The following is an 18,124-nucleotide window of genomic DNA, read 5'->3' as shown; positions in this document are numbered from 1 at the left end:
CTGAAGCATTATAGCTGCGAAGGTTAAGAGTTACTGCCAGCCCTGGAGCGCAGGAGTACTGTTCCAGAGAGGCCAGTATAACACCTCAGGACTTACTGTGAGGGTCCTAAAAGCAGCCAAAGCCTCTTAGATCAGCTGAAGCTGTGGGATCACACCTAGCCAAGGCCCGAAATGCCACCTCAGACCTCCCATCCCTCAAAGTCCTGGGACTAAGGCATTTTGTACCCAAGTCCCCGACCCGAGGGCTTTCACGTTGTAGGAGATGCCCTCCTACCTTCCAGGTCTGACATCCTTCCCCCTTTGCAGGGACCCCTGCTCCGTTTTCTAACCACGGAAGGACATCCCAGGCAGAAGTCCACCACGCTGTCACGTGGGCTGGATATCTCTTCAAAGATGCCTGAAGTCTGGAGGCATTAGTTATCAGCTGGATCTCGGCTGGGAGTTCCCTTTGTTTGTCAGGCAGCACCACTCCCGCTGTGTCACTCTGGTTTCCTTATCTCAACCCGGACTTTGGACAGAGACCAGTACTGCAGACACCTGGGCAAGGAGGAGCTGTCGATGAGGACAATTACCCACTTGGGCGAGCTCAGAGTTGACCGAAACACAGGCTAAAAAGCACCAGCAGAAACCAGGCCGGTTTGCTTTTCTCCAAATCAGAAAGCTTCGCTCCGGTGGATCTCTTTACATCAGAAAACCTTGTGCTCCCAACCCTGTGACCCGCGCGGGTGCCAAGTTAGAGCAAGCGGTCAATGCCCGCCTTTAATTAAAGGTTTTAACCATGCAGCGTGGCCAGAGAGGGCACATGCCGAGTTAGGTAATGGACCATTATGTCCCTGGCCCCGCAGATAAACCAGCGCACCGCTTTGCCGAGAGGCTGCGGGGACAGTGCAGCCTTCTGTCCCTGCACAGCTGGCAAGAGCTCGCAGAGGAAGGGGCAGCCTGTAACTGCCTGGGCTTCATCAGGCTGGCCAGAGAAAGCTCCCTCAGTTCTTACAGGGAAAGCAGCACAAAATAACCCACACGTGCTGGGTTTGTCCTGCTCAGACTGCAAATGTGTTTCCCAGGAAGCTCCCCAGCCCATGGAAATTTGGGTCCGAAGCCTAAAAGACAGAGAGCAGGTACTGTTAGGGAGCTAGAGCTTGCAGCAGGCTGGCTCTAGCTTTCCCCCCCAACTCCCTCTGCCTCCACCAGCTCCTCCTTCCAGCCTGTTTCCCCCCCCCCATCCTTGCTCCCCCATGAACAGCACAGGGCAGTAGCTGCATAAAGTGTACCAGCTCCCCGAGCAGCCGGCTTACGCAGGGCTCCGGCGTGCTCAGCCAGCAGCACCGGCTCTGCTGCAGGAGGGCTAATCCAGAAGCTGGAGAGGAATCAGTCACTGACCCAGGGGAGGGAAACCCCATTTATTTAGGCTATTTGAATTTGGCACGCACAGAACATATCACAGTAACGCACTGGAGGCTAAGGGTTTTGTTTTTGTTTTTTTTTTTTTTTTCTTTTTCTCTACAGACATACAGGAAAACTCTATGCAACTCCCATGTACACATTACACAAAGGAAACAGCTTTAATCAACCACTGGTGAAACATGGAAGCTTTTAAGATCTCTGTAGCTGGCACAGGAATGTTCTCTACCCCCCATACAAAAGGCATTTCAGGTCAAACTTTCTAGTAGGTGATATTTCCATGCATTTCTACAGAATTAAAGAAGCTAACAGACAAAAAGCCCAGATCAAGCCATATTAGTCAGGCTGATTGGTTCTACTAAGTTAAATCAATAGTAATTATGGACAAATGGACCAAGTGACCAAAGACTGGGGCTGAAAACCACCACTTTTTAAGATGTGGTTCTTTCTCATTGTACTACCCATCACTGGAGAGCTCCAATATAAGAATCTGCATTTGTAAAAGCCTCAGAAGCATCCGATCCGCTAGCAAGTGTGTATTAGAGAAACTAAGGTAGTTCTAAATTAAACTATATCAACAGAAAAGCAATTTTTCTAGAATCACTCAGGCTGGAAGAGACCTCAAGACACTTCATAACAAGAAAATTGAACCTACACAACAAGTGAACCTTTAAATATTATTACTGCACCGTGAGTTTACAAGAGAGTGGATTAGGACTACTTCTCCAGAAAAGTGTGTCTATTTTATCTCTATTTAACTTCAGAATTAGCCTTATTAGTACTGCTCTGCAACTGCAAGCACTAAGAATTTCACCCAGTTTTGGTGCCAACACGCTGCTTTAGCCTAACTTTAACTACAGGTTTTAAGTTTTGCATTAAACAGGTACAGGGGAAAAGATTTTGAGTTTGGCAATTTGGCCAGTAGCCTTAAAAAGACTGACTGAATTTTGCTTGTTACAATTTAGAAAAGTAACAACAGGAACCAGATTGTTCTCACCTCCCCCCCTTTCATCCCATGATACACTGCTGCATTGGACCAAAATTTTTGGAGACCTTTAGTGTTAATCCATTGGGGACAGTATTGGGCTGGACAACCAATGCAAATATTAATACACCAAGATAAATCCTTAGATTCGATTTATTTAGGGTCATTTGTACATACGAGCTACATCTCCAAAATCTACTTTATTCTACAAGACAGCTTCCCTACAGTTAGTGAAACCCTTGCCTAGAATGGTTGCTTTACATAACTGATATATTAAAACATGGAATGCTTGTAGAGTTGTGGCACTGTATGACATCTACACGGGACTTCCTTCAAAAGCTACGACTAGGGAGCCTCCTAGCTTCTCAGCAATGCAAGCTCGGTTGAGGTCCTCTGGCCCATTTGCTTGGCATTCATGCTTTATGCCTAAAAGAAGAGGCAAAACACTCAATAATGCAGTATTTCAACATGCTAGCAATCAATCAAAGAAACATACTTGGTAGTAACATTAGAAGAGGCAATCCAGTCACTCAAGCAGATAAGTCCTGCTTTAGCTTAGGAATTTGGATGGTTTTCCCCCGATGTGTCAGAGGAGACACGTGGCTACACGCCAAATATCAACATAGAAATATCAGGGAGAAAGTTTTCACTAGATCAGTGCTCAGACTGTTAGCCTTTTCATCGCAGGCTATCTTACGAGCAAATCTCTCATTTCTAGTGCTACCCTGGATATGGCAGATGAGGGAGCTACACGCAAGCACACTAAGATGGCTGACTCAGCTCCCCCTCTGGAGAGGTGGGTGAAAGAATCAGAGTGAGAACCTGAGATGTAGAGACCAGAAAGACTTCGCTGGTCAAGGAATCAACAGTGGTTTCTTTTTTTCGAGGGCGGGGGAGCCTGTCTTATGTGGAGAAAAGCAGAATTTCTTCAGGATTTCTTTTTTTCAACTTTGACACGTGCAGGACAGAACAGTCTCCCTGGGTAGTTCCAATCCACTGGCGAGTTGTCCTGTGAAGGCTGGCACTGCTGCACAATGATCCTGTCAGTCTTGCACGCTGCAAGATTTTGGCCCAGCGAGGCATGAGGAACTGAAGGGGGGGGGGGGGGGGGCAGTGCTATCTGGCTACGAGCCATCGTAATGACCGACTTAGCATGAAATTTCTGAATGCTGCAGCAAGGTGTTTACTCCTTGGTTAATGGTGCCCGACAGGCTGAACAGTACTTCGCTTCTCCACTTGGAGAGGCAATGCCTTTTAAAATGAGTAATCACAACCGCATCTCTAAATCAAGTGAATTAATTACTACTAATACACCACAGTACGTTTATGAGATTGTGTATTTCAACAGACACAGGGCTGAAAGTCCTCTGCCACAGGGGGCAGCTCTGCACAAAATCTAGCTCCGTGTTATGAATCTAATGGTTTCTAGCCTCTATGGTGCAGATGTGCTGCTCTGTACAGTACAGCTATGGTGTCACAGATTGCAAAGCCTGCTCTTGTCCTGAGCACAGTTCTAGCGCCTCTAAAATTCAAAGTCAGATAGTTTAAGTTTTAGCCAGAGCTCATTTTAGCTCTGTCACAGGGCATTTCACCTGTAAAGTTCTCATGTCTCACTGGTATCTCAAAAAAAAAAAACAAAAAAAAACAAACACAAAAAAACCCCAACCCAAACCAAACCAATTAGCCAAAGGTTAAGCCTTGCTGCGTAAGCATCGTAGGGGCATGGCACAGCTAGGAGCATTAGCTGTATTACGTACCTTGAAACTTCTTTTTGATTGCATCCTTGGAGCTTGCGTAGATCATCTTACTTTTGAGAGGTGCTTGTTCTGGTGCCCTAATGGGACACACCAAAAAGAGTGCAATTAGTGACATTTATTATCCAGCACAGACAGAAGCAGTATACTACCGATTATGAACAAGTGAAACGTCTCATGGCTCAGACAACAGGCATCAGGCTGTCCGGCTCACTTTAAGCCTGCCATCTTGCCAGCCTGGGCAATACAAACACTCGGAGACCTCACCCACAGAGCTTGGACTGCATATTAGGAATGAGTGAGTTGGGAAGACAGCTTACCACAAGAAAAACATCAGCTCTTCTTTTTTGGATTCCTTGGTCTCAAAGCTTGCATCATACAAGGCATAACGGCAATCCTTCTCGGGAAGCATCTGCACAAAGTGCTTGAAAGGGTCGGTAACTGTCACACCGACATCTCCCACCAGAATCTCTTTGCCTTCTTCCACAATAATGCACTTTTTGTCTGGACTGAGGCAGAAGATGACAGCCTTCTTCCTCTTCTTAATTTCCTCGGGCGTAGAGCACTTCCGCACTTTCATGTCGTAGAAGATACGGCATACCTCATCGGCAACTTGTACTCCAGATGCCTGCAAAGACAAGAGCAAAGACCCTTAAGGCTACCGCTGCAAATTTTCACAACTACGTTACCGCACTGCCTGAAATGCGAGGCTAGAAGACAACCACTACTGGCAATAGACACCAGCGGCCTGAGAGTCTCGTCAGAAAAGGCTGCAGGCCCTCTTTTTCCAGGCCAAGTAAAGAATCTGGAGTCTTGATGCTGCCCACAGCCAGCTGCCAAACCAAAACTATTCTGAAGAAGGCGCAATCCTACTTATATTAGAACACTGTTTTGGGGTAGTTTTACATGCATGTCCACCCCTTGTCCTCTGAGATTCAGTTGCGGCAGATCCTTTGGCATTACAGCAGCTTAATTTTGTTACCCATTTCAGGCTGGCTAGACAATCAAGTCCATGAGGATCTTCTGTTCAAAGTTTCCTAGCCATTTCTACCATGCTTGCTAGCAGCTTTAGGAGCAGATGTAAAACATGGCCAAATTCCATGCCTGTCACGTGGATTTGGTTTAGAGATCAAGAGACATGTAGTGGGGTACTGGGACTGTAGTGGTACAGTTTTTAGCTGAACAAGCCAACTTTCTGAAGTTGCTCTGAACGCAGTGTTTCAAAGGGAGAACTCGCAAGTCTAACAGTTAAAGTGTCTACTTCCCAGCAGTTCCTCCATCATTTTTTAAAGTAAGTTGCCTGCCTTTTCAACTTTTTTTTTGTTTTCCCCTTTAAGTCTGATGGGAAATTCTAGTTACTTAGTGGTATCGCCCTGCACTAGCTGTAATAGGAGGTGCAGATGCAGCATTACCAATCTAATGTTAAAGGCAGCTGCACAGAATAAAGAGGACAAGACCTAGCAAGAATGACAAGAGGCTGAACTGCATTTTCAGTCTGCTGCTTTTTTGGGAATGAGAAAAAAAAAAAAAAAAAAAAAAAGAGGTGGCAGGGTAGAAGCATTTGTATCTGACTTTTGTTCTCAGAGTGCAGCAAAGTTAGAGAGCTTAAAAGCAGCTGTGCAATAGTGAATATTGCAAATATGGGAAGCCATACTGGCCACCGGACACTGCTGGAAGAACATCATGGCCAGAGCAGTGAAGGCCGAATTGAAGCCTGTGCAACACTCATCTATCTGTTCAAAATGCTGCATGCAGTGTAAACAGTGAGATTCCCTTCTAATGCTGCTTCTCCCCCTGCTGGTTTTTGGTCTTCCAAATTCAAATGACATATCCTCAGATACAGCAATTCATATCTCAGAAGGAAAACTGCCCTCCTCCCTCTGTGTAAACTGCCACACATCACTGTTATAAGCACAGTCAGCAGTACTAACAGTCAGGTAAACCATGAGGTGAGATATACCAACTGAGAAGGACTAAAGGTTGTTCTTCATTTTGTTTTTCCTTAAGCTCACCCCCAAAACATGTGCTTGATGGATTCATTTTGTGGGGGACACTGTACCTTGTCAGAGTGGCAGTGTTCTAGAGAAACAGCAGAGTTCAGCTGCAAAACCTGGGGTATCAGTGGTGAAGGAGAACTGCTTAGTGCTAGCATTCAAACAGGCTGTCCTTGAGATGGTTATTCATTGAACAACTACTTAACGTGCATTTTTTTTAAAGCCTTGACCAATGCCTACCACGCAGGACCTCAGATGAGCCCAGATTCTCCTTTTTCTACCAACATCTCTCCTTCTGTAACTCCTAGGAGCTGGCATAGCTTTGCTAACCCAGTAAAGAAAGGTGGCACAGCTGGCAGAATCTACTACCATGGAGTCTGGCACCTAGATCTCCCAAGTGCTGGTCATGCAAAACCAGGGCAATCTCATACAGCAGTGAATCTGAGACAGAAGCTCTTCTCTAGCGTGGAGAACAGTGCTCTTTAGGGGTTTACTCAAACACAAGGGGACCTCCCTCAAGATTTGCAATGCATGGCTTGTCTATTAGGGGTAATCTACCCAGAATCCCTTGCACTCACTTTGGGATAGAAGAACAGGGAGTAAGTCACTGTGCCTCAGCTGCCTGGCAGGCAGCCACCCTTCTGCATATCACCAATAAGGCAAGGAAAGTAAGCGGAGAAAGCCTATTCCAGGATAAATTCGAGCAAAAGTGCAAACATCCACTCAAACTGACTCATTCCTATGTCACCTCCTCCATATGGAGAGACTGCACTTTGTCAGAGTGTGATGGAGAACTAATGAGGAATAAAGGTCTTTCTCCTCCCATCCATGTGGTCGGTGTAGGCAAGAGCTCTCTGGGAAGACTCTAAATAATACAAGGTCGCCCTAATAAAGCAAACAGTACAGCGACTAGAACTATTGCATCATTCACTAAGGACAAATCCACAGTGAACTCATGACAATGTTTTTTCCCCTGAGGTTTGTCTTCTAACTAATGGCACCTCAGTAGGTGACAACAGGTGTTAAGACTCAGGTTTTAGTCACAAAAACCTCAAGATTCTAAGTAGAAAATCCTCAGAAAGCCTGAACTAACATGGGAATGAATCTACTAATTGCATAAAAGTGGTTCATGTCACCTAGCTCAGCCTTTGTCAATTCTCAATCACCCACACACACCAATTCCTGTTGGCAAGAAGTTAACTGTGAAAGAAGAGGTTAATGCTCAGCAGAGAGGCAGAAGCAAGCAGCAGCAACAGAGCTGCAGGTTAATGCAAACTGTGCAGTTAAAGAGCATATGCTTGTGCTACTGCACAGCCAGAAACATGTCTCCGAGTCAGGAGACAAGTTGTTTCCTTATAAAGAAACTGAGCACTGCTGGCAAGTCAGTTCAGATTCCAAAAATGTTGAGAGTATTTAGTCTGGAAACTCAAAATTCACTGTTAAAACTGCAGCTGATAACTGGCACTGATCAGAAGCTGAAGGGACAATAGTAAGAACTGGATTTTCTAGCTTTCCAAACCAAAAGGCTGTTAGTAGCTGGTGCTACTCCTCAACCCCTGGATTCATCACACAGGCTGACATTAGCAGCCACTATATTGCTAGGCACAATGCAGATTTGTTCCATCTGAGAAAACCCTATAGCTGTGTCACAGTATGGGCTGAAATGAACCCATAAACTCCCGGTGCAACTAACTGCTTCCAAAGAGAGGATCTACTTCTGTAACTGTAGGACTCTCTCTTCAACCCTGGGCTTGTACCAGCCACAACTGGCTTCATAAACATACTTAAAAAATAATAAAAAACGCCCCAAACACTAGGGAGCTTTTGTTGTAACATGGTTGCAAGCATTCTGTGTAGGGCAGCAACAGGATGACTGTTAAGAGCACACTCCTAAATACATGTCCTCAATTGACATTTTAACCGTGTCTCTGCTGATTTGTCCAGAAGAATAGCTGGTGAGAAGCCTCCACCCCGTCAGTAATGACAGAATAAACGTTTATTTGTTAGTCTGGATTTTCTCTCTTTGGCCCAATACCGCTCTGCTCAGAGGATTCAATACAGCACATTCATTATTTTGTGCATTCTGGCTTGAACGCTGCAGGGCTACAACAGCTAGCCTGGTTCTGTTCCTTTTTCAGTATGAAAGCAGTTATCCAACTCTGGACTGGTACACAGGTGGCTGGCTGTTCATTGAGCAGTACATGTTGCAGGTACTCGCGGGATACACGACCATCAGCTGGTGACATTTTGTTGCAGGGGACAGATCAACCCTGTAACACAGGCAACACCAACTTAAAACCATTCTTGCGACTCAGCTGCAGAGAAAAGACTACATTCAAGTAGCCAGCCTGTTTCTATAGGTGTCGAGAACCTTAACTGTGGGGCCTGTTAACCTCGCTAAAACAAGGCAGCAGCCAGGAGGCAAGCCACCTAATCATCAGATAGAAAAATGACACCAGTACAGCATATTCAGGAAGACATTCAGGCGAGAATGGACAGAGTAAGTTTCTCTGAGGGAATCAGCAAAAATGAGTTCTCCCCCAGTACCTCCATGCAACTACTGCAAAGGCGGCACGTCTTGTGGGCAGCGTTGCCTCATACATTATTCTGCAGCACTTATACCAGTATCCCCATTGTATTTTCATATAGACTGCTGTAGGCACATGAGGTAATGGTTGCATTAAATGCCTTGTCAGCATGCGCTGCAGTAACACAGCAGCTCTTATTCCCTACACAAAGCCATCGTTCCTGCCTTAAGTGCAAAGCACTGCAGAAGTCTTGTGAGAGCAGAATGCCGTCCCTACACAGGGCAGTCCAAAGAGAGAGCCTTCTGTCTAGCAGGCTTCCAACTGCAAGAGCCGTCCCCAGCTGCCTCCACTAATAGCTTCCAACATTTTGCCTCCATCGCCAAGTACTCTACAACTGAAATTTAATCTAAATGGGGGAAGACTAAAGAATAATCCAGAGCTTTCTCAAGAAAATCCCCATATACAGAAAGCCATTTCAGGAGCGACACACATGCCAGACGCCTGATAAACTGGATTTGTAGCAAGCATGCACTGAAATGCAACTCTGACACAATGAAATTTGCCTTCTCTTTTGTTAGGAAGCGCTGTGAACTCCAGCATTTTCCTCAAATATTTAAAGTATTTTACCTAAGAAAAGTCTTTGTTCCCTCCTCAACTGTAAGACAGCCAAGACAACTTTAAACTAAGGACTTCGTTTGCCTCAAGACAAGTTTGAAGGACTAAATTTGTTTTTATGTATTGACAATTTTACAGCGTGGGTTTTCTTTCCTGTGATCAGAACCTAAGAACCCTGCATAGTGGTGCCTGTGCGTGTGTTACCTACAGAGACATTTCAAGAACCAGTTCTCAACCTGTTTAGTTTGGGAATCATGCACACACATTGTATACACCAGTGTGGACTATCCACAGCTACTCAAGTGGAAACTTTTGCTTCTTGGAAAAGCATCATCAATTTTTCCGGAATTTGACACCAAGAACTTATGGAAGTATGCCTTGTTTAATTGCAAAGGCAGATTTGAGAACACTGTGCTCCCATGTTTGCTAGTCACACTACTGCCACACATCTGGTTCTCAGTTTCTTCAGCTAGCACCTTGTTTCCCCTATGCTTGGCATACCATCCCTCCTATCTAGCTTCAAAATCCCCTACTACTGCCAGAACTGCCTGTGTAATTATGTGGCATTTCCATCTGACTCAGTAACGTGTCATAGTACATCTCTGCGACAAATATTTTTTCAATTAAAACTATTATCACCCAACTCTTCTGGGACAGCAGCCTTCACAAAGCTGTCCCTTACATTGGCACACAATACCCTGGGACACCATCAGCACCGAGACCTTCAAGGGAAAACTAAGCCAAGTTGGTTGGGAGAGCACCTAGCAGCAAGGGAGGGTCACACAACCTGGCTGCAGCTAACAGACTGTGAGAAGATTTTACCAAATCAGGCCTCTGAAAAGGTATCAGCTATGGCCGACAAGCCGACTGAAAATGTAGGTGGTTAAAAATATAAGGATCTTAAACACTGCTTTGCTTTTAATCTGTTATTTGAGCACTCAAAAAACCCTATCTGATATGACCATCCACACTTTACTGAGTAGGAAAGAAGGCAATGCATGGAGTGACTAGTTTAACTTCACCCCAAAGACCAGCACCAGTGTGGGAACACCAGTGACTTCCCAAGTCCCAATAGGCCCATGTCCTCTGCTACTACCTACAGCCGGACAGACAGACACCTCCATTTACACCAGGCAGCCCATGCATGTGGAAGTCCAAAGCTTCAGTTCAGATCTGAAGCATGACAGGAAACATAACTAACTGCCTTTTTACTGCTGTTGTGCAAGAGGCCATTATTTGCAAACCATAAACCAGCAAGAAGTACAGAGTTATTTGCATATCACTCGTAGGCAGATCTTGCCAGGTAGACTCAAGTTTTTTATTTTGCATTAGTTGGTCTCTTTTTGGGGGAGAAGGCATGGGGGAAGGAATCAAAACTCTATTCAGCTTTTTTTTTTTTTTCCTGCCAATAAGAAAGGTTATCAACTAGATGAGGAGAGATGAGTAAGAAAGCAATTACTGGAAAAAAAAAAAAAAAAAGCAGGAAAAAAGTCTCCCCTGAATTCCTGGAGGTCATTTCCTCAGCTTTCAGCCAAAGAGGAAATCATCACCTTGTCCAAGCTACCATGAAGTTCACTCCTGATATAATTATCAAGGTAGGTATAACAAGCAATACCCACAAAAGGCAATCCCAGCAATGCTGCTGAAAAACAGGAACTGTGGTAGCCAGTAGCAGGACAGAAGTTTTGAGTAGTACCCATTCCTGTGTTGAAACACATGTTTTTAAGGTAATGTGGGTGTAAGCTGGTATGCAGCAGAAATCTTACAGGAAAGCAAAGCCTCTTTGAAACACATCCAGCACAGAAATCAGCTGTTGTGAGCCCAAGTGTCTGTAAGAATTTTCTTGTGGCCCTCCAGGCGCCTATGGCAACCTAAAGCTTAAACCTCACCCTTAAAAACAGGCTTTGAAGGCCTGCTCTGGGCATCCCAGATACTTGTTACTGAAGTATCCGTCCTGGAGATCGCTGTGAATGCTGAACAGTCAGGCAAGCGAAAGGCTCTGAACAGCTTTACATGCAAGTTCTGGCTGTCCGCAGGCTCTCCCACATGAGATCGCTTAGGTCAGCCCTTGCTCCCAGCAGGAGCCTCTTGATAGCGATATTCTGACAAGGCAAGTAGGAACACGCCAGACACCCACACTACCAATTGTCATGAGGCTGTCATCTAGTATATGAGGCATATGTACCTTGTAATTACACAGATTTGGAAACAGTATTGACTAACAACCAAGAAAAATAATTTGCACGGTCCTCCAAAGACCATGGACTCATTTAATCCAGTAGCAAAGAAACTGAACCTTGTGGCAAGACACAAAAGCAGAAAATCCAATGCTCTTTTGATACCAAATGATGCCCTCCTGCTGGCATTACTGTGCTTTGCCAGAAGGCCTACACTCTTTGCCCAAAAGCAAGTTGATTTGCAGCAACTGGAAAGCATCTTAAAAAAGCCAACCCAGACCCTGTTCCAAAAAGGAGATCATTATGAGAAATACTAGTTTTGACTGACTGGGGAATTCTCTGGTTCTGAAGCAAGGTGAAGCCTGACACACTGAGTAGTCATTCTAAACTAGGTTTGCGTACTGCAGAGGTGGTAGCTAGCTTGTTCAGACAAGCCTATTTTAAACAAGAGCTGCAAGTCTCGTCAGACTTTTAGCAGCTTCATCTGCAACTCCCATTAGCTCTGCTCCACGCTGCAGACCAGCCATAGATGCTTCAACTCGGGTGTTATAGGAAGCAGGGAGATTAGTAGCACATCCTGTCTGCCAGGTCTATACAGGCTAAAAGTTTATTTACTGGATATACCACATGCTTAAGAAACTAATGGTAAATACCATGGGGAGGCCTCAAGACATAACCCCTCTACTAACGGCAAATAACCTAGGCAAGTGCGTCAAAACACACGAGCGTTTGTTGCTGGACAAGTGCTTGTGCATGACTCAAGCAAAAACGGGACAGCAGTTAAAACTGTGTGAGCTAGTAATTCAAGTGAATTTGTCAGTCGCATTAGCCCAACTTAAACGGGGATGCAAACTTTTAGTGTAGGCAAACCAACCGTAAACGAACCACCATGAAGCATGATAGCCGTTTAGTCTATTTCGCCCCATTTGTGAAAGGAGTCCCCTGGCGCTTTTCTGAAAGCCAGAGAAAACGGGCAAGTCGGTGTGTTATGGTGAATACATTTCCATATTTCCTCCCTTTCCAGCATTAGACCTTCCCTGTGCGGAGAAGCAAGACAAAAATCTCCCGAGCCCTTGCGGCAAGTACCTTCAAAATTCAAGCTTCTTCGAGCAGCCGCTGCAAAAACGTGTTTGTTACGACTACCGTCTTCCTTCCGCGGGTTTTGCTTCCCCCCCCCCCCATCCCATCCCCCCCCTCCCTTTTGTCTGCTACCAGGACTGCTGACTCCAGCCGGGCCTGATGCAAGGCCGGCCCGGTCCCCGGCGACTGCGCACCGGGGAACGTTGGAACTGGGGCCCCCGGGCTGGTGGTAGGACGGGTTTCTCCCCCCCCCCTCCCCTCAGCCGCCCCGCTCCACCGAAGAGCCGTCGCCTTTTTTTCTAGGCCAGGCCCGAAAACCCCTCAGTTTTGGGGAAGATGGCTCCCGCCCTGGGCCGCTCGGCGGGGGCGGATGCGGCTGAGGCCGCGTTTCCTCCCGAGCGGGGCAGCCCCCCGTGAAGGGGGGTGTGTGTGTGTGTGGGGGGGTTCCCACTCCCCACGCAGCCCCTCGCGTGGGGTGGGGGGATGCCGCCCCTCCCCCCCCCCCGGCCGCGCCCTGCGGCACGGGGAGGGGCCGCTGCCCCCCCCGGCTCTTCCCGCCTCTCCTCACCGCTCCCCCCCCCCCCCCCAGGGGCGAAATGGACACGCCTGCCCCTAGCGCCTGTGTGCGGCGCGGAACGTACCATCGCCTCCCGGGGGGGGAGGACGAAGGGGAGAGGACAGTTCCATCGCCTCAAGGAGGGGGGAGTAACCTTCCGCCGCCTCATGGCGGGATGGGGGGGGGGGGGGGGCACAAAAAGGGAGGAGAACGGATCCGCCGCCTCGAGTTCAAAGGCGAGCGGAAAGGACCGAGGGGAGGGAAGGAGAAGGAAAGAGGGGCGCGATGCCGCCGGGCACAGCGGCGGCGCAGGCCGGGATGCGGCGGGCGGGCGGGCGGTACCTCCCGCCCCCATCCCCCCCTTTCCCCGGGGATGAAGGCGGGGGAGGAGGAAGAGGAGGCAGAGGGGGGAGGGGAAGCGTAACGGCCCGCTCCCCCTCGGGGCAGCTCCCGGCTCCCTACCATGGCGTCGGCGGGGCACGGCAGGTGGCGGAGCGCGGTGCGGGCAGCGGCTTCTCCCCTCGGATGCTGGGCGCGGCGCGGGCTCCGGCAGCAGGAAGGGAAGCGGCGAGGGCGCGAGCCGGGCGGAAACGCTGCCGACGTCACGGTCCGCCGTGCCCGGAGGAGGAAGCGGTTGCTATGGTGGGAGCCCTGCGTGGCAACGCCCCGGACCCCCGGCTCCGTGCGCATGCGCGTCCCCGCCCTACGGGTGTGGGGGGGGGGGAGGGGAACCCACGCACCCCACAGTTTTCCCCCCACCCCACCCCACCCCGGCTTGGGTGGGCTGCCCAATCACAGGGGGAGCCCCCGGCTGATGGACGGCGGTCGCGCGCCGGCCGGCCAATGGCAGCATCCCCTCTGCTAGGTGGGGCGGGATTACCTGCCCCAAGGTGTGCCGCGGGGGTGAGGGGAGGGGAGGCGCTGAGGGGAGAGTTGGGGGCTCAGGGAGCCGTGAGGGAAAAAGGCGGGAGGGCGGCTGCCGGGCAAAAATGAGAGGATTGGGGCTGCTGGGAGGGGGGTTGAAAGGCATGGAGGCAGACGTGAGGGGGTAGGGGAGCGGTTTGGGGGGTACCGGGGCGGGGAGCCATCCGAGGGGGGCGGCTGTGGGGCTGTCATGGCCCTGAGGCAAGCAGGAGGGGAGGCGGCCCGAAAGAGAGCCGATGGGGGCGGTCCGTCGGAAGAGCTGGCGAGGAGGAAGTGCGGGGCTTTCCTTTCTTTCTCTCTCTCTCTCTTTTTTTTTTTTTTTTTTTTTTTTTTTTTTTGAGGATTTTTTTTAATACCTACTTTGGTGCGATCTCAGTCAGGCACTCCTGATTGGCTCAGGCCGGCAGCGTGCTGCAGGAAACCCTGTGCATTGCTTCCCAGCACCACCATCACCACCACACAGCAGCAACAGCAGCAGCAGCGTCCCCCCGTGAATCAGAGCGGCGTCTGTTTCAGGTGGCTGAAACAATGAACGGTTTGTCCTCGGCACAAAGCTGGCCGCTGAGAGAACGCTGCTGCTGAGACCGGGGGGCTCGGAAAAGCTGCTGTTTTCGTGTTTGTTGCAGTACCGCTCACTCTGAAATGCTGCGAAAATATTATTTCCTTAATGTTTCTGGGCAGTGAAGCTTGGGCTTTTTGTGATCAGATTACAGAAGCACCTGCTAACTTTAAAAAATGTATAGACAGTTAGGTTTCATTACTGGGTCCTGACTGCAGTGATGTTTCCTGCATGAATCAATGAGCAAAAAGTCCCTGACATAAAGCTTATTTGTCAAGTCTCTGTGCCTGCTTGTAGGCAGAAAACAAACCCAAGGCTTGATTGCATGTTTTCAGGGCAGGGGTATGAGGCAGCAATACTTCATACCAGGTTACAGCTAGTATGAAGCCTCAATACTAAAGGTGTGAGCCATACCTTACAGTTTTTATCCATATTGCTCTTCTAATTAAGGGTGTTAACCTTTTGATGGTTTTTCTCCTTCTTGCAGCATACCGCAGTAAATGCCCTCTTTAGATGCTGTTAGGCCTGTTCACATTAGATAGAAGTTCCCAAAAGACCCCATATTGAAGATGCTTGTATTGAAAAAGGAGTCCTGTTGCATTAGGCTCGTGTGTTGGGTGCCTTATGTTGGCCAGGGGTCCCTCCTGCAAGAGCATTTGCATCAGATTTGTGGTGACACAACCAAAAGACCTACCAGTACGACTTAGACTTAAATTGGGGTGGGTGGGTAGTTCTTCCCCAGGCTCTTTTCTGATGTATTTAATCAAGGAATGCCTAAATTTGGACCAAAGTCTTAACTGACTTTGGAAGTAATAACAAGAATTGAGTAGGGTACATGTTTGTTTTTTGGTTTTTAAACATATCGTTCTAAAACAAGTCAGATAAAATGCCTGTGTAATAGTAGAGCTTCGGTCCTACAGATACATCTCTCTGGACAACTTGTGGTCCTGTCTGTCTGCTATAATCGTTAGCCTGGTGCCAGTGCGTGCTGCGTGGCTGGGGGAGAACTCAAGGAGGGCACTGTTTGGCGATGGGGGCCTCCCTGCACGGTGCTGTAGCAGACCTCCATCTCCAGTGGCATGTAACGGAGACCTGGGGCAGCTGTGCTTTTCAGTCTGAATTGATGTGGGTAATTTGTCTGTTATTGTTCCAAGCTTGCTCTTCATAGATTGGTTTCGCTATGAAAAAGAGGGGTACAGAAGTAAGACATCCTGGGGAGGAGGGGAAGGGATGATGTAAGACCACGAGAACAGCGCTGGGGCTGTTTCATGCTGTATACTTATAAGGGAAAATGAGTTGGAACTGGCCTGTTGGCTCAGCCTGTTTTAAGAGGTCTTGTGTTTTTGGAAACACTGCAGTGGGTTGAGTAGGTATGTAACTAGTTAAAGGAACCTCAGCAAGGACAGGAGCTCCTTCACCAGCAGAGTAAGGGAGATCTCTCTCACTTGTGTCTGTCTCATGGGAAAGATGTGCTTGCTCTGGGAAGGGCACCGACTGAGCACCACGATGGCTTTTTGAAAGGTTTCATTCCCCCAAAGACAGAACAGCATAGCTGGGTGAGGCATAAACACAGCGGCTGTGCTGCTTTGAGGAAGCTAGAGGCAGGAGCTGTGCACCAAGATGCACTGACAAGTGCATGGCTTATGGTGTGGGACCAGCCTGCCTTAGCATAGGGCTCCGTGGACTCTGTGTGCTGTATCAGCATGGGCACTGGGAGCTCCATCTCTGTACTGGGGGCTGCCTGATGGTGATTAGCAGTGCCTATGTCACGGTTTGGGAATCCCTACTGTATGTAAATACCGTGCTGCTGCTTCTGTAGGGGAAAGGGGGTCTTTTTCCAGTCCTGTGCTGCCCCCTGACTCGACAGCCGGCTCCTCACATGCCTGTGACCTAAAGCATCACCCCAACCGTTTGCGGTGCTGTGGTTTCCCTCAGAGAAGGCTTGCAGCAGGGTCCTCGTGCGGCAGCTACGTAGCTGTCGTCTCGGTGCCTGAACGGAGGGGAAGCTCCCTGTTTTGGGCAGGGCGGGAGGGAAAGTTGGTGCTTCTTTTTACGAGCTCCCTTTCCATCAGTCCTGCCCTTTGGACAGGACAGGGACCTGGGGCAGAGGTGAGGAAGTTGTGCCTTGTGGCTTATTGCCACACTGACATTAACCCTCTCATGGCTTACTGCTCTGCTAATGCATACTCCGTTATGGCCAGCTGCTGTGGTAGTGTACCAGCGAGCAAGGTTAAAAGCTGCCCAGGGTGAGACTTACCCCTTTGCCCCCAGGGTTTAAGTGCAATACAGGGTTGTTAGGAAGAAAGAAATGAACACCGTGGATTGCTACAGCATTGTGGAGATCGAGGGTTTTTTACTAGCTTTGCTGCTTTTCAACACTGAATAAGCTTTGTCCTTTTTTCCTCGCTTCAGTGCTATAAATAAGCTAGGCTGAAAGCTCAAGCTGGATGTTTGGATGAACCATCTCAAAAGGTGAATCCCCCTCCCTCTCTTAAGGCAAATGGCATTTACAATTAACCTCAAAATCCCCCCCCCCCCAAAATCTGTCCCCCAGCCATGGGGGAGCCCAAGAAATTTCAGCAATGCTGTAGCTGATGGTGACTGCTTTGGCTCCTGTCTGAAACACTGGCGTGAATTGCAGCCGACAAGCGTCTGCCCAGTGAAGGACCGCTTCAAAACTCAGCATGGTCAATATAAAAAGTCGCCCATAGACTTCAGTTTGCGAATGAGACTCTGCATCAACAGAAACCAAAGATCAATACATCCACCTCACTGACTTTCTAACATTTGAGATGGTGACTACTTGCTTACTTTATATGCCTCAGCTATTTGAACTCCCTCTCCCGTCCTCCAAGCTACTGACTCATTTCCTCCTCTAAAACCTTCCTTTTTTAGCCTTTCGCTCTGAAGTATTCAGTGGCTGTTTTGAGCTGCCTGCTCCATGCCTTACTTAGGCAAACTCCTACATGACAGCCCTGCGAGCCTTGCTTTTGTACCACGGAAATTGTGGGTTTTTTCCCCGATACTTTCAGTTCTGAGGGGCAGTTTTAGCTACTGACGGTGCTCTTGGGCAAATTGCTTCTTTGCTGTTGGAAATCAGGGAGGCAGACAATCGGCAAAGCAGCTGGTGAGCTGAGACTGCCGCTGCTTATGCTAATTGCTGTTGTCTCCCTCTTAGCCCCCGCTTCCCCCATCTGTCTGCATCCACCTGCTGTCTTTTCATACTCTTTCACCCTGATCTCGCAGTTGAGCAGGGATTGCAGAGACTCCTCTTTGCCTGGACAACCACCCCCCAAATGCAGAGCACTCTGATGGCAGGATCAGGCCCTGATTTTATGTGCTGTCTCATGCAGCAAAGAAGAGCAGGTGGTGTCCCCTTGTGCGAGGCCTGACATGGTGGTGGCCCTGAGCTTTGGTCGTGGCTGATGGATGCTACTGTAACCACACTAGCTGAGTGTGCCTGAAATGTAGTCCATTTTTCTCAGGGTTTACGGAATATTGGCTCTGTGCTCTTGGCGTCGCAAGGCTCAGCAAAGATAATTTTAGCCAGG

General features: G+C 48.5%; 2 protein-coding genes across 3 annotated transcripts in view; one reads left to right on the top strand and one right to left on the bottom strand.

Annotated features, from left to right (window-relative positions):
• Positions 1-1,380: 1,380 nt before the first annotated feature.
• On the bottom strand, positions 1,381-13,663 carry DSTN (destrin, actin depolymerizing factor). The gene is made up of 4 exons (XM_030034584.2): positions 13,553-13,663; positions 4,461-4,768; positions 4,144-4,220; positions 1,381-2,812 (listed from the first exon to the last, which is right to left on the bottom strand). The coding sequence occupies exons 1-4, from the start codon at positions 13,553-13,555 to the stop codon at positions 2,703-2,705; spliced, it is 498 nt and encodes a 165-aa protein (XP_029890444.1). The 5' UTR covers positions 13,556-13,663; the 3' UTR covers positions 1,381-2,702.
• The window catches only part of LOC115349839 (homeobox protein Hox-D9-like), a 27,288-nt gene continuing 22,264 nt past the window's right edge, over positions 13,101-18,124 (top strand). The window contains exon 1 of one of the 2 annotated variants that reach the window (XM_041128304.1): positions 13,101-13,799. In XM_041128304.1, coding sequence (XP_040984238.1) covers positions 13,376-13,799 — 424 coding nt within the window. In that variant the 5' untranslated portion in view covers positions 13,101-13,375. The remainder of the gene's footprint in view (positions 13,800-18,124) is intronic. The other variant, XM_041128305.1, reaches the window with a different exon arrangement.

The sequence above is a fragment of the Aquila chrysaetos genome, chromosome 13 (assembly GCF_900496995.4).
Source record: "Aquila chrysaetos chrysaetos chromosome 13, bAquChr1.4, whole genome shotgun sequence".
Taxonomy (NCBI): Eukaryota; Metazoa; Chordata; class Aves; order Accipitriformes; family Accipitridae; genus Aquila; species Aquila chrysaetos.
This window is presented reverse-complemented; position numbering and strand designations above follow the sequence as displayed.

Excerpts from the sequence above, each read along its gene's own strand:
- DSTN (XM_030034584.2), bottom strand. Across the intron at positions 4,221-4,460 it reads GAGCTGATGTTTTTCTTGTG|GGCACCAGAACAAGCACCTC; the intron begins GTAAGCTGTCTT and ends GTGTCCCATTAG. Across the intron at positions 2,813-4,143 it reads AATCAAAAAGAAGTTTCAAG|GCATAAAGCATGAATGCCAA; the intron begins GTACGTAATACA and ends CTCTTCTTTTAG.